Raw genomic sequence first — 12,277 nt, 5'->3', positions numbered from 1 at the left:
ATCCATACTGGGGGGGGGGGAAATCTGGCTTTTTCTAGATTTTTGGGGCCAGAAGGGATAATATGCTCATCTAGTCTGACCTGTGTTTCGATAAAGCATATCTTCCAGAAAGACATAGATTTTTTTAAATGAAGACTTCAAGAGATGGAGAATCCACCACTTCGCTTGTTAACCTTCCAAAGTAATGAGGGAAGTATAAGATACCATGTATGAAACACATTGGGAACATCTTTGACTGAGCAAACTTTTCTGCTGTTACTGTAATGGTATATATTGTGCATGTTACCCAGATACCAATAATGTGCACTAGCTACACCTAGTTAATCCTTTATTTTTCACTAGTTTTTTTTTTTTTTATTTAAAACATATGTCCACTTGTTTTACTTCATCATCATCATCATCATCATCATCATCTTTTTAATCTATCATAAAATTGTATGTACAGACAAAACTGCAAATAAGGAGGGGTGGGGAAAGGCTACCTAACCTGTTTTCATAGATCCAATCGATAACTAGATTTCCCCAGCCAGCCCCTCAACCCAGCTCTCGCTATGCCTTTCTTGTCTACTGCCTTCTTTCCCACAGACTCCAATCCCCAGGCTCCTTAGACATGTGAAATTCACTAGAGGGAGTCCTGATCTGTTTACTTGGTAAGTTATGTGCAGCTAGGCAACTGTCTGGCAGGCCATGTTAATTCCACAGCTGGAGAAAGAGCCTCTCTAGAGAAGCTACATGTTCTGTTTCTTGAGGAATATTTGCTGTAAGACACATTGCTTTTTCCACTTCCAGCTTTTCCTGATCTCAGAGAGGGAAAGCAATCCAGCATATTCTAAAATCAAACCAGTAACGTGTTTGAGTTAGAAAAGTGTAGTAGTACACATATATGTATTAAACAGTATTGGGCTTCGCTCTCCTCTGACATATATTAACGTGACTCCCTAGACCTCAGTGGAGTTACTTCTTACAGGTTTTAAGTTTACTTACAGTTTACTTCTTCTGGTTGCTATGATCAAACCTACAAGAGCTACATGTGGTGCTTTAAAGTATTGAGTGTGACTTTAGAGTCACAGGCTAAGTATCACTCAATTAGATAGTAAAATGTATTTAGAATAGATATACATTATAGGTTTAATAAATATATATTGGCCTCTTTTTGGTGTAAAATACCTTATCTCTTCATTTAGCAGCCACTGCTTTGATTAGATTTAATTATTTCTATTTTTCCGTCTACTTTTATGGTTTCTACCAGCATAGTTTGTGAGCACCTTTTTGCCCCTGATGGTTTAAAGTGAGATCAGTTTCAAATCAAGAGTGCTTTCTCCTAAATGTAACTGTTTTCCTCTGTGGCTTTCATAGTAAAGGTGAATGAGAAAGATGCAGGTTCTAAATGAAGATACAGAACATTGTAAATGTGTTTTTATTTATTAAATATTTTAGATTATATTATTTTATATTAAATATCAAAATATTTTTAATTATACTGACACTTGGACCTAAAAGTACATTATGTCCTGTATGGAAAAGACCAAGAATACTTTGTAGAAATGTATAAACTTTCCATAGGTGCTTTGAATTAGCTTATATCATTTAATATAGAAGCACAGTATTCTGGTACAATCATTTAAAAACTATAAAAAGGATCTCTTGCTTAAATTCTGTAACAAAATTTATATAGAATATAAAATACTATTAAGTATCTGTAGAACCCACTCAGTTTTATAGAAATCTTCCATATGTGATTGGTGAAATCATCTTCTAATTTGTATATGTCCATCCAGTTTAAATACCACAAAACTTTTTTTAAAAAAAATATGATAAAATACATACCTAAGGTGAATTAAGAAAACTTGTGCCAAATTTCCAGACATGAGTTAATATTTACAACCAAACTTAAGACCTTTCTGAAAGAGGGTTTATACAAACTGGGGCTTTGGGAGGGAGAGGGAGAATAACTGTGTTAGGAGGAGGTTATTGTTTCCTGTAACAAATCGCATTGCAAGACTTTATGACAAAATCACATATAACGTTCTGTGTTGGTATGATGGGCTACATCAGCAAGTCAGTGAACTTGGAAGTGAATTACTGTTGGTAAAATCTCCCCCTTACTGGCAGCGCTCCATAAAGGTTGTCTGTAAAACAGTGCAGTGCTGGCCACACATCAGTGTCAAGTATTCCGGCACCACAGGACAGAATGGCTGAGGGCAGTCAGTGCACCATGCAGAGAAAAGCACTCTGTTATTCCTTTGGAAGAGATCAAAGTTCCTTCTGAGTATGTTGTAGAGGACAGTATATGCACTACTAGGTGAAGGAGCTTGTTCTTGCCCTTTAGCTGGCAGGCCAGCCCCTTAGGACGATGGTACACTGACATGCACATTCTATACTCCTTGAGTACTGAGTTGAAACAGGGCCTTTCAGTTGTATGGGAGAAATGGGGGAAAGCCTTTTCATGTGCTTTTTTCTCTCTGTACATCCACACAACAATGGGCAGGGTTTAGTCCTGTAGGTTTGTTATAAAATTACTAGCTGGGCACCCTTGGGAACTTGGTATTTGTTCTACAATGAGAAGATAATTTCTCATCTGGAAGTTAAATTAAAAGAGAGGGAAGAAATCATAACAAAAATGACTATTTTTACAAGGATTGAGGACCAGCTGATGCGGAGTTCCACAACCTGATATTGTTCCACTACGTTCCCCTTCTGCCCCAATGTTATCTTCTCTGTCTGAAAGATTAACTCGGAACTATGCTGCTTCTGAGTGAGTTGCAGCACAGTGCCTCATCATTGCTGCTGAGTTGCTATATTCTGTGAGCTATCTGAAATACTGTCCATCTCTCTCTCTCTCTCTGGAATTAAAAGCTCCTGGATGGGCCTTAGAACACACATCAGTTCAGTTGCAAGGCACCAAAAGAAGGCTAAACGCAGAAGCATCATGGTGCTGATGATAGGTGTGGATGTAGATGTGGGCTGTCTGGAAGCTGTGGGGCAGCTAGAGATTGGCTGGAAGTAAAGTTAATAGTTAGGGGAGGAAAGGATGGGCATCCCCAAACTAACACTTTCCCAGATACCAAACTATCATGCTTGGTCCTAGCAACAAGCACTCTGTGCCCCCCTCCCAGCAGCTGAAATAATGTTCCATGTCCTTCAGTGACAAAAATGCCTAACATGCCCCCTCAACACACCCTCTTTCACTTGCCATATTTTCCACTGCATTCTTTTCCAGGGATAAGAGCCTCTAAACCATACTTCTAGCTACCAAAACCATTGACTGCATTCTCCATGAAAATCTTCCTACTTCCTATTCCTCCTCTAGGCTTATTTTTGGGTGTGGTCCTTGACAATATATATATATTTGGATCCTGTACTGGTCAATAGCAATTCTTGTTCTGTTGTAAGGGGTAATAAACTGATTCTAATGCAACCTAAGTGGCAGCGAGTAAATCTAACAGAAAATTGAAGGATAAAACCCCAATGAACAGCACTATTATCCTTTTACACCCACCAAAAAATCTGCAAATCGGGGTTTGTGCAGGCTCACTTTACACAGCTTGTCATTCTGCCATAAGAGGAAAAGGAAGAAATGCTTGGCACATCAGCTGTAAAAGCAAGTGCATTTGAAACTATGTATATTCAAAGCATGAATAGGGTACATTAATATGTTATGACTAGAGCTGTGCAGAATTTCAAGGCAAAATGAACAATAACAGGGACTGTACCTATTTTTGAGTTCATGGGGCTATCATGAAAATGTATTTGCTGCTGAAGAGTGTCACATCTGCAGAAACATAATTGAAGCTGAACAATAAGCTTTTTGTACTCTTTGGATTTCTGTGAAATTATAGCGAAGATGCAAATCCCAACTTGCCCATAGCTGGAGGTATTTAGGGGTCTGGTTTCAGACTCATTTCTAGTTTAAGAGACCATTATTCCGAGGAAACTTGTACAGTTTAATATATTCCATATCCTGACAGGCCATTATTCAATAACCAAACATGAAACCACCTCCCTTCCTTTCATCTCTAGTATGTACTTAGCTGAACATACGTTGTGTTTTGCTGTTCTTTTGGGCCTAGAAATTGTCTTTACATGGGTAGAAGTGGCCCCAATATTTCCTTTTGATTAACTGTTGTATATAAAATAAACACACACACACATTACTAACTTGCTTTATTCTCTGAAAAATTGCTGGTGCCACCTTCCTATCCAGAATACACCACTGTCTTATTATTACTATTATTATTTATTATTATTCTAAGAGTTGGCTGAATTATTTCGTACTTTGAAATTTCAAGAAAAGGGGGAAAAATGAATTGTTTTTGATTTCCACACATGTGCACACACACCCTTTGGTGCATTCTCTCAATTCCTACCCTCCCCACAAAGGAGAAGAAAACTGCTAAGAGACGCTTCTGTATGTAGTTCTTGTAGGTCTTACTTTTGCTCTGTTCAGGTCAATGTTAAAAACCCCCTTTGATTTCAGTGGCACAGGATTGGGCCCATACAGCCAAGTCCTGTGTTAGTTAGGCTGCATCCTGAAGTCAGGGGTTAAATAAGGGGAAAGCATGGGCCAGCACAGCTTCACTCCTCTGCTGAAAATAGGCTGCAGAGCTCCCTCTTCTTGGCTGATATGGTGAAGACAAATGAGGCAAGGGAATCTGAAGACACAGCTACGGGAAAAGCTGGTGCCTGATTTAGGAGTTTCTGGGGTACCGAGTCTTCCCAAGGGATTGTAGGTGGGGCAGCAGCACCTATCATGGAAGAAGAGATCTCTTACCATAGTTCTCTAATAAACTTTTCTCCTCTAACAGACAATTAATCTGTCTCTTCCACCAATTCCCTTTCTCTCCATTTAAATAAGTGACATTAAGATCAACAGCAACATCTACATACGGACATGGGAACTAAAACCTGTATCTTCGGAGCCTGGACCACCTGATATTTCCCACAGGAGGAAGCACTTCCTCAGGAACTCAGAGTGACAGTATCCTGAGGCCAACCATCCTATTTAACCCCGGAGGATGCCCCAGGAAGTTGTCTGGGCAAGACAACAGACTTTGAGTCTGCTGTGACTCCGGACCTCACCTTGTGTCCTGATCTCCGATCCCAGCCTGACTCTTGCCTGATTTCCAGTCTCTACCTCTGACCAAAATACAGCCTGGCCTCTGCTGCAACAATAGCTTAACTTCTAGTGGTTCATGTGATCTGTCTTCATGGGCTTCCAGACCGTATCACCCCTCAGATCAAGGCCTGCAGTTCTGGCATGAACTACTCTGCTAATTGTGCTTTTATATCCTCCACATACCATCACCAGGTAGATGGGCAGATGGAGGGGGTGAACCAAGTATTAGAGTAATACCTTTGATGCTTTTGTCAACTATCACCAAGATAACTGGTTCCCCCTCCTTTCTTATGCCAATTCTCATACAATAATGCCGACCACACCTCCATGGGGCAGAGTCCTTTCCAAGTAAATTATGGAGTATACTCTCACTTTCACCCAGCCTTGCTCGCAGCCTCCCTGAACCCAGCAGCTGCTGACTGGGTCCAATGAATTCTCCATATACAGGAGGAGCTTAAGACATGAAATGGGACTATAAGCGATATGCAGACTGTCAATGCCAGGAAGTCCCAGCTCTCACGGTAGGTCAAAAGGTCTCAATTACAGCAAAACACCTCCATACAAACAGGCTGTCACTTGAGCTAAACTACCAGTTCTTTGCACCATTCCAGATTTATCAGCAAATCAACCCTTTCATCTTTCAGTTGCAGCTCCCTCGATCCCTTAAGGTACATCCTCTTTTCCATGTATCCCTCCTGAAGCCTTACATAGAGGACCCCTTTCCTGATTGGTTCCAACAGCCTCCCATGCCAGTCTAGCTCCAAGGGCTTGAGGTATATATAGTCCTTGCTATCCTCGACTCTGAACTGCAGAGTGGGAGACTCTACTACCTAATTGAATGGGAGGGCTATAGGCCTAAAGAATGCTCCTGGGAATCCACTGCTAATGTCCATGTCCATTACCCTGACCTGGTAAAAAAAGGTTTCAACAACAACACCTGGATAAACCAGGCTCAGTGCCTGCCAGGAGGAAAGGTGTGCCTGGAGAGGGGGGGTAATGTAAGGATTTAGGGATTAGAAGCTGGGTCTGCAGAGCTTGGGATGGCTGACTTTCCCACAGTGCCACCAGGAGGCCATGTAGAGCCACAGCTAGGGAGAATAAGCAACGCAGGAAGTATTGCCCAAGGGACCAAGACTGACAGTACCCTGCAGCCCTCTGATTGGACAACCATCCTATTTAACTCTGGAGGGTGCCCTCAGAAGTTGTCTGGGCAGCAAGACAGACTTTGCACCTGCTGCAACTCCAGACCTCATCTCCTGATCTCTCGTCTCTGATCCCAGTATGACTCTGACTCTTACCTCCTGACTCTAGCCTGCTACTACCTCTGATCTGTGGTCTCTGACTGGAGCCTGACCCTGACCCTGCTTCTAGCCTGGTACTACCGCTGGTCTCTGTTTTCAGACTGATTTTGACCCCAACTCTTGCTTATTGAACCCATCTGTAGCAATTCCTCCGAACTCTGCACAGACTACTGTCACTGACACGTGGACCCCAGCTCAGCTGTAACTGCTAGGCAATACTGACAATGCTCCCTTACAGTAAGACAAAACTGATGACCTCTCCCTTTTATTTTTGATCTACTTTAACCACTGACTGGCATCATAACACAAGTAAGATTTCCTTCAAAGTCAATGGGATTTTTTCCTGAGCACAGCTTTCAGACTTCATACAAACAAAATCTTTGTCTCGTGACTTCAATTTGCTTCGTGATTGTCATAAATATAAAGGGAAGGGTAAACACCTTTAAATCCCTCCTGGCCAGACGAAAAACCCTTTCACCTGTAAAGGGTTAAGAAGCTAGGATAACCTTGCTGGCACCTGACCAAAATGACCAATGAGGAGACAAGATACTTTCAAAGCAGGAGGGGGGGAGAAACAAAGGTACTCTCTGTCTGTGTGTTGCTTTTGCCAGGACCAGAGCAGGAATGCAGGTCAGAACTCCTGTAAAGGGCTAATAAGCAATCTAGTTAGATATGTGTTAGATCCTGTTTTGTTTAAATGGCTGATAAAATAAGTTGTGCTGAATGGAATGTATATTCCTGTTTTTGTGTCTTTCTGTAACTTAAGGTTTTGCCTCGAGGGATTCTCTATGTTTTGACTCTGATTACCCTGTAAGGTATTTACCATCCTGATTTTACAGAGGTGATTCTTTTACTTTTTCTTCAGTTAAAATTCTTCTTTTAAGAACCTGATTGCTTTTTCATTGTTCTTAAGATCCAAGGGCTTGGGTCTGTGTTCACCTATGCAAATTGGTGAGGATTTTTATCAAGCCTTCCCCAGGAAAGGGGGTGTAGGTTTTGGGAGGATTTTGTGGGGAAAGACGTTTCCAAGTGGGCTCTTTCCGTGTTCTATATTTGTTAGACACTTGGTGGTGGCAGCAATAAAGTCCAGGGACAAAAGGTAAAATAGTTTGTACCTTGGGGAAGTTTTAACCTAAACTGGTAAAAATAAGCTTAGGGGGGTTTTCATGCAGGTCCCCACATCTGTACCCTGGAGTTCAGATTGGGAAAGGAACCTTGACAGCGATACATAGCACCAACACAAAATCTTTAAAATCCTGGAAACCAGAAGTTAAGGGGAAAACATCCTGCATTCCTTGCTAATTCCATATTGCTTACACTCCAACTTTAAAGCTTTCATTTCCCTTTCCAGTAGATACTGAAAATAATGTGTACCCCAACTTCATCGAGTTGAAACAAACCTCAACACTGACCTCTTATACCAACAGATGTGGTTCTCTCATTCCATGCCCCTGGGAAGTTATTCTGCCTTAAAGTTGCTGAGGTTGCCATTACAATTTTACATCTGAATGTAAATTTGATTAATTTGGAATATATAGTGCTACTACATGTAACTATAACCGTCCCTTCATATGAATCATCAGCAGGATTTGAACCCTGTAATTTCTGATCTACCAGTCCCATCCTTAGCATCTGATCCACAGGAGTGACCTCAATGTAAAGCAGCCACTGATGTGCACCTGACACATACTTCCCTGTGGATTATACACTTATTTGTTGAATAGAAGCAGAAAAATGGAGATTAGGGATCCTGGATTCTATCCTTCGGTATGGGAGGAGAGTACAGTGTAGTGGTTACAGATATAACCAAATCACACACATTTGAACAAAGAATTTGAAAAGCAGCATGGCTGAGTAAATAAAATTTGGGTCTGGATTCTGTTTGCAGCTGTTCCCGAAGTGACTCTGTGTAATCGTATTGTTAACATACCTGTGTAGGGGGTGGGTAGATGCAGCAGTAGCACATACTTGACTGCCTGCTAGGTTGGGGTTCATAGTCTTGGTCACTATGAGGGTGGTGAAGTGCACAGAAATACAAATGGGAGAAAAGAGATTTGAACTTGTGGCCTGACAGTCCAGAGAATTTCTCTGAAGTGATGGCAGCTTTTGGTGAGGTTCTCTCTCATGTCAAAGTTCCAGATGTTAATCTGTATTACAACAGCAGTTCTGTCTTCAATGCAAAATACAGTAGGCTTGTCTTGGCGCATATATTTGCAGCTATTTTCAAATGTTCAAAATAAACTCTGTGCAAAAACGCTACCTATCTACATATAATACTTTGGAAATTGTCACAAGTGGAGCAAAGCCCAGAGGGCTTCAAATTTCTTGGAAACAAAGTCCAAAAATAAACTGAGGCATCCCATTGAAAATTTAAAACTACAGTGATTTTGGAACACTTAGTACTTCCTCTGTATATACTCACTTATCAAATCATGCTGAAAAATTGAAATGCTACACAAACTTTACATTCTTTGTTTTGCTTTTTGCCATTTTATGAGGGCTTTTTATTTAACAAAATGAAGGTTTAAAACTTTCTAAAATGAAACCTTTGCTGCAACCTTAATTAGCGTGTTGCAACTGGTTCCACCTTAATATGATGCCATGTCATCCTGTGATGTCAATGAAAAATCTCCATTGCTTAAAAACTGATTGCACAGTATTATCCATAGATTTATGAAATGCGTAAATGTGTTCTAAGTGATAAAAATGTATTCCATGCAATTTGCTAGGGTATTTTATCTGAAGGAAAACTACACTGAAATCTTTTAAAACTATTAAGGTTTTTTTTTTATTCCTGTTAACTGCCCTTCAGTTTAAAAAAAAAGAAGAAGCATTATTAGCCTTAAAAATTGCCTTAAAGAAAGAGAGAGAGAGAGAGAGGAAAAAAAGAAAAGATTAGCTTGGAGCAGACTTTCTTGGATTGCTGACATTTGCTTTCTCATCAAAATATAAAAAGCACAGTAAATTTGTTTTTGCCTGAATAACATATCTACTGGAACAAACCTTCATGGTTTCTTCAATCCTCTGTAATTCATGTATTTAATTCTTTTATTGGCCAACTGCCAGTAAATGGGGATGCTGGAGGGGTGGAATCAACAGTGAAACTATATGTTGATGCCTTTGAACAGTACAAAGTTGAAGTAAGACTACATTTATTTATAATCACCTGTGTTTGGACTTACCCAGAAAAATTGCTTTTTATTTTTTTCTACACTGTACCTCTGTCAAAGAGAAACGCATTCATGTTTTTTTTTCTTCTCTTCATTTTACAGTACAGCCATTATTCTGAAGTAAAGACGTTAGTTTGAAGAAAAAATCCATACAGCATATGATTCCTCCTGTTCAGTAATTTATGACTGGCAAAGTAAATGAAATAATGTTTTTATAAATACTAATTTATTTAATAAAAATACAAAAATATAAATATGCATATATAAAAATATCATGATGAATCAACACAGACATTCTTTAACTCAATAAATATGGCAGTAATATTAATTCCTTTTTTTAAGGTATACTTTTTTCAGATTATGTTACAACACGGGTGCACAATCTCCCAGCTAGTAATAAATGTGATGCAAAGCAATTAAAAAAAAAGTATAAGTTTTCCATCTATTTATTATTAAAGGCACAAAAAGCCTTTTTTTAGTGTCTTCTCATTGTCTGTGAGAATCTTCCTTTAGGGGTTTTTAGGCAGAGAGGGTGAAGTATAGATTTTATTTTTATATCTAAATCAATCATATTCATTTACGTTGACTTATTGATTAAGCAAACCCTTACTAAAACAACACCTATTTTTTGTATTTTTTTCCAAGTAAGAGAGTGTAGGCCACTTTATCTAGTAACATAGACATTACCTCCACTAACACTGACCAAGTAACAGATTACTTTCTCAGTCTCGGTCACTGTCGTCTCCACCATACATGTCTGCCAGCTTTTTAAATCGAGGTCCCCAGTCACTGAGGTAATCATAATCTTGGTTGCCATCCATAGTAAGTGATTCCAAAGAGCTAAGTGAATTTGCTATAGAATCGTTCCCTTCATAGGCATATGTCGCTAATGAATCATAAGGGGGTGCGGTTGGGTCTAAATCATTTTCCTTTAGCCTTCGTTGAATAAAATCTTGGACATCAATGTTTTCCCACAGAGGCGCAGTCCTCCTTATCTGAAATATAGTTTCTGGGATAACATCTCTTCTCATCTTACTTTCTTCTCTTGCTTCTGGATTCCTTAGTGTTCCAATGTCAAAAGCCTGGGTATCTTCTTCTCCACCTCCTTCATCATTGTAAGTCACAATATTGTCTCGGACATCATCCTTTGAGATTATCAAGGGCTCTTTCTTTCTCTGCCTCTTCAGTGCTGCAAACAGCACAACTAAAACTGAAAACAAATAGATAATGAGCTGCAGTGTAGCCTAAATAATGAGATGAACAAAATAGTTAGCACTGAAATGGAGTTAATGCACATTTGCAATGGACAAATAATTTTAAAACTGAGAGAGAATGTTTGGAAAATAGGGGAAAACTACTGTCTAACAATAATAAAGTGAATGTTGATTCAGATATAAGAATTACAAATATATAATTTTAAAGTTAGGTTAAAGTTAAGGAATTGTATTATTGATTAGAATTTGCATTTTCAGCAGGAAGCAAAATCTTGTTCCTAATGTTTGTCATTGTGTGGTTCCACACTGGAAAGGAGGTTTCTTTGATCATAGTCCCTAATAATGTTTAGTTTGTTTAATTTCTGTTCTGTGGTGCTTGCCATGCAGACCTTAGGGGTAACATTTTCATAAGTGAGTGTATGGGTACACCTGTGCTGCTGTAGCACTATAGTATAGACCAGGGATGGCCAACCTGAGCCTGAGAAGGAGCTAGAATTTACCACTGTACATTGCCAAAGAGCCACAGTAATACATCATCAGCTTCCCCCCCTCACTCCTAGCACCTCCCACCCACGCGCAGCCCCGCCGATCAGTGCCTGCCCCTCCCTCCCCGGACCTCCCGATCAGCTGTTTCATGGCATGCAGGAGGCTCTGGGGAGAAAGGGGAGGAGCAAGGGCACAGCAGGCTCGGGGGAGGGCATGGGAAGGGGTGGAGTGGGGGCAGGGCCTGTGGCAGAGCCAGGGGTTGAGCAGTGAGCACCTCCCGGAACATTGGAAAGTTGGTGCCTGTAGCTCCAGGCCCGGAGTTGGTGCCTATACAAGGAGCCGCATATTAACTTCTGAAGAGCAGCATGTGGCTCCGGAGCCACAGGTTGGCCACCCCTGGTATAGACACTTGCTACAGCAATGGAATCACTGCAGTAAATGCACCCCCTTGAGAGGAAGTAGGTAGTTTGACAGAAGAACAAATGGATATAAACTGGCCATGAACAAATTCAGGATGGAAATTAGAAGAAAGTTTCTAAGAATAAGAGGAGTGAGGTTCTGGAACAACCTCCCAGTAGGAGTTGTGGGGGACAAACAACTTAATTAATTTTAGGATAGAGCTGGACAATTATGAGTGTGATTGTATAACGGATTGCTTGTGATGGCAGGAGTCAGGGCTCAATAGCCCTGGGGCTCACATCCAGTTTGCCTTACATTCCCAAAAATCTCATGCTTCAGGGTTTCAGCCAGCCATCTGCAGGGGCCAGGAAGGGATTTTTCCCTCCAATATATTCTGGGAGGTTTTTTTTTTTTTATCTCCTTCCTCTGAAGCATCAGAGATGCCCATTGCTGGAGATGGAACATTGGATGTGGAGGAACAGTGCTCTGAGGTGGCACCAAGCATTTTCTCTCTCACATGCTTGATTGGTTGGTTCTTGCTCATATGCTCTGAGTCTAACTATGTCTAATCACTATATGTAGGGTTGAGAA

The 12,277-nt window shown here is 40.4% G+C and overlaps 1 protein-coding gene across 2 annotated transcripts in view; it reads right to left on the bottom strand.

Moving 5' to 3' along the window:
* Nucleotides 1–9,946: 9,946 nt before the first annotated feature.
* The window catches only part of LOC141982693 (cadherin-9), a 128,195-nt gene continuing 125,864 nt past the window's right edge, over nucleotides 9,947–12,277 (bottom strand). For both annotated transcript variants that reach the window (XM_074944988.1, XM_074944987.1), the window contains one exon: nucleotides 9,947–10,797. In XM_074944988.1, coding sequence (XP_074801089.1) covers nucleotides 10,310–10,797 — 488 coding nt within the window. In that variant the 3' untranslated portion in view covers nucleotides 9,947–10,309. The remainder of the gene's footprint in view (nucleotides 10,798–12,277) is intronic.

Source organism: Natator depressus, chromosome 2 (assembly GCF_965152275.1).
Source record: "Natator depressus isolate rNatDep1 chromosome 2, rNatDep2.hap1, whole genome shotgun sequence".
Lineage (NCBI taxonomy): Eukaryota > Metazoa > Chordata > Testudines > Cheloniidae > Natator > Natator depressus.
This window is presented reverse-complemented; position numbering and strand designations above follow the sequence as displayed.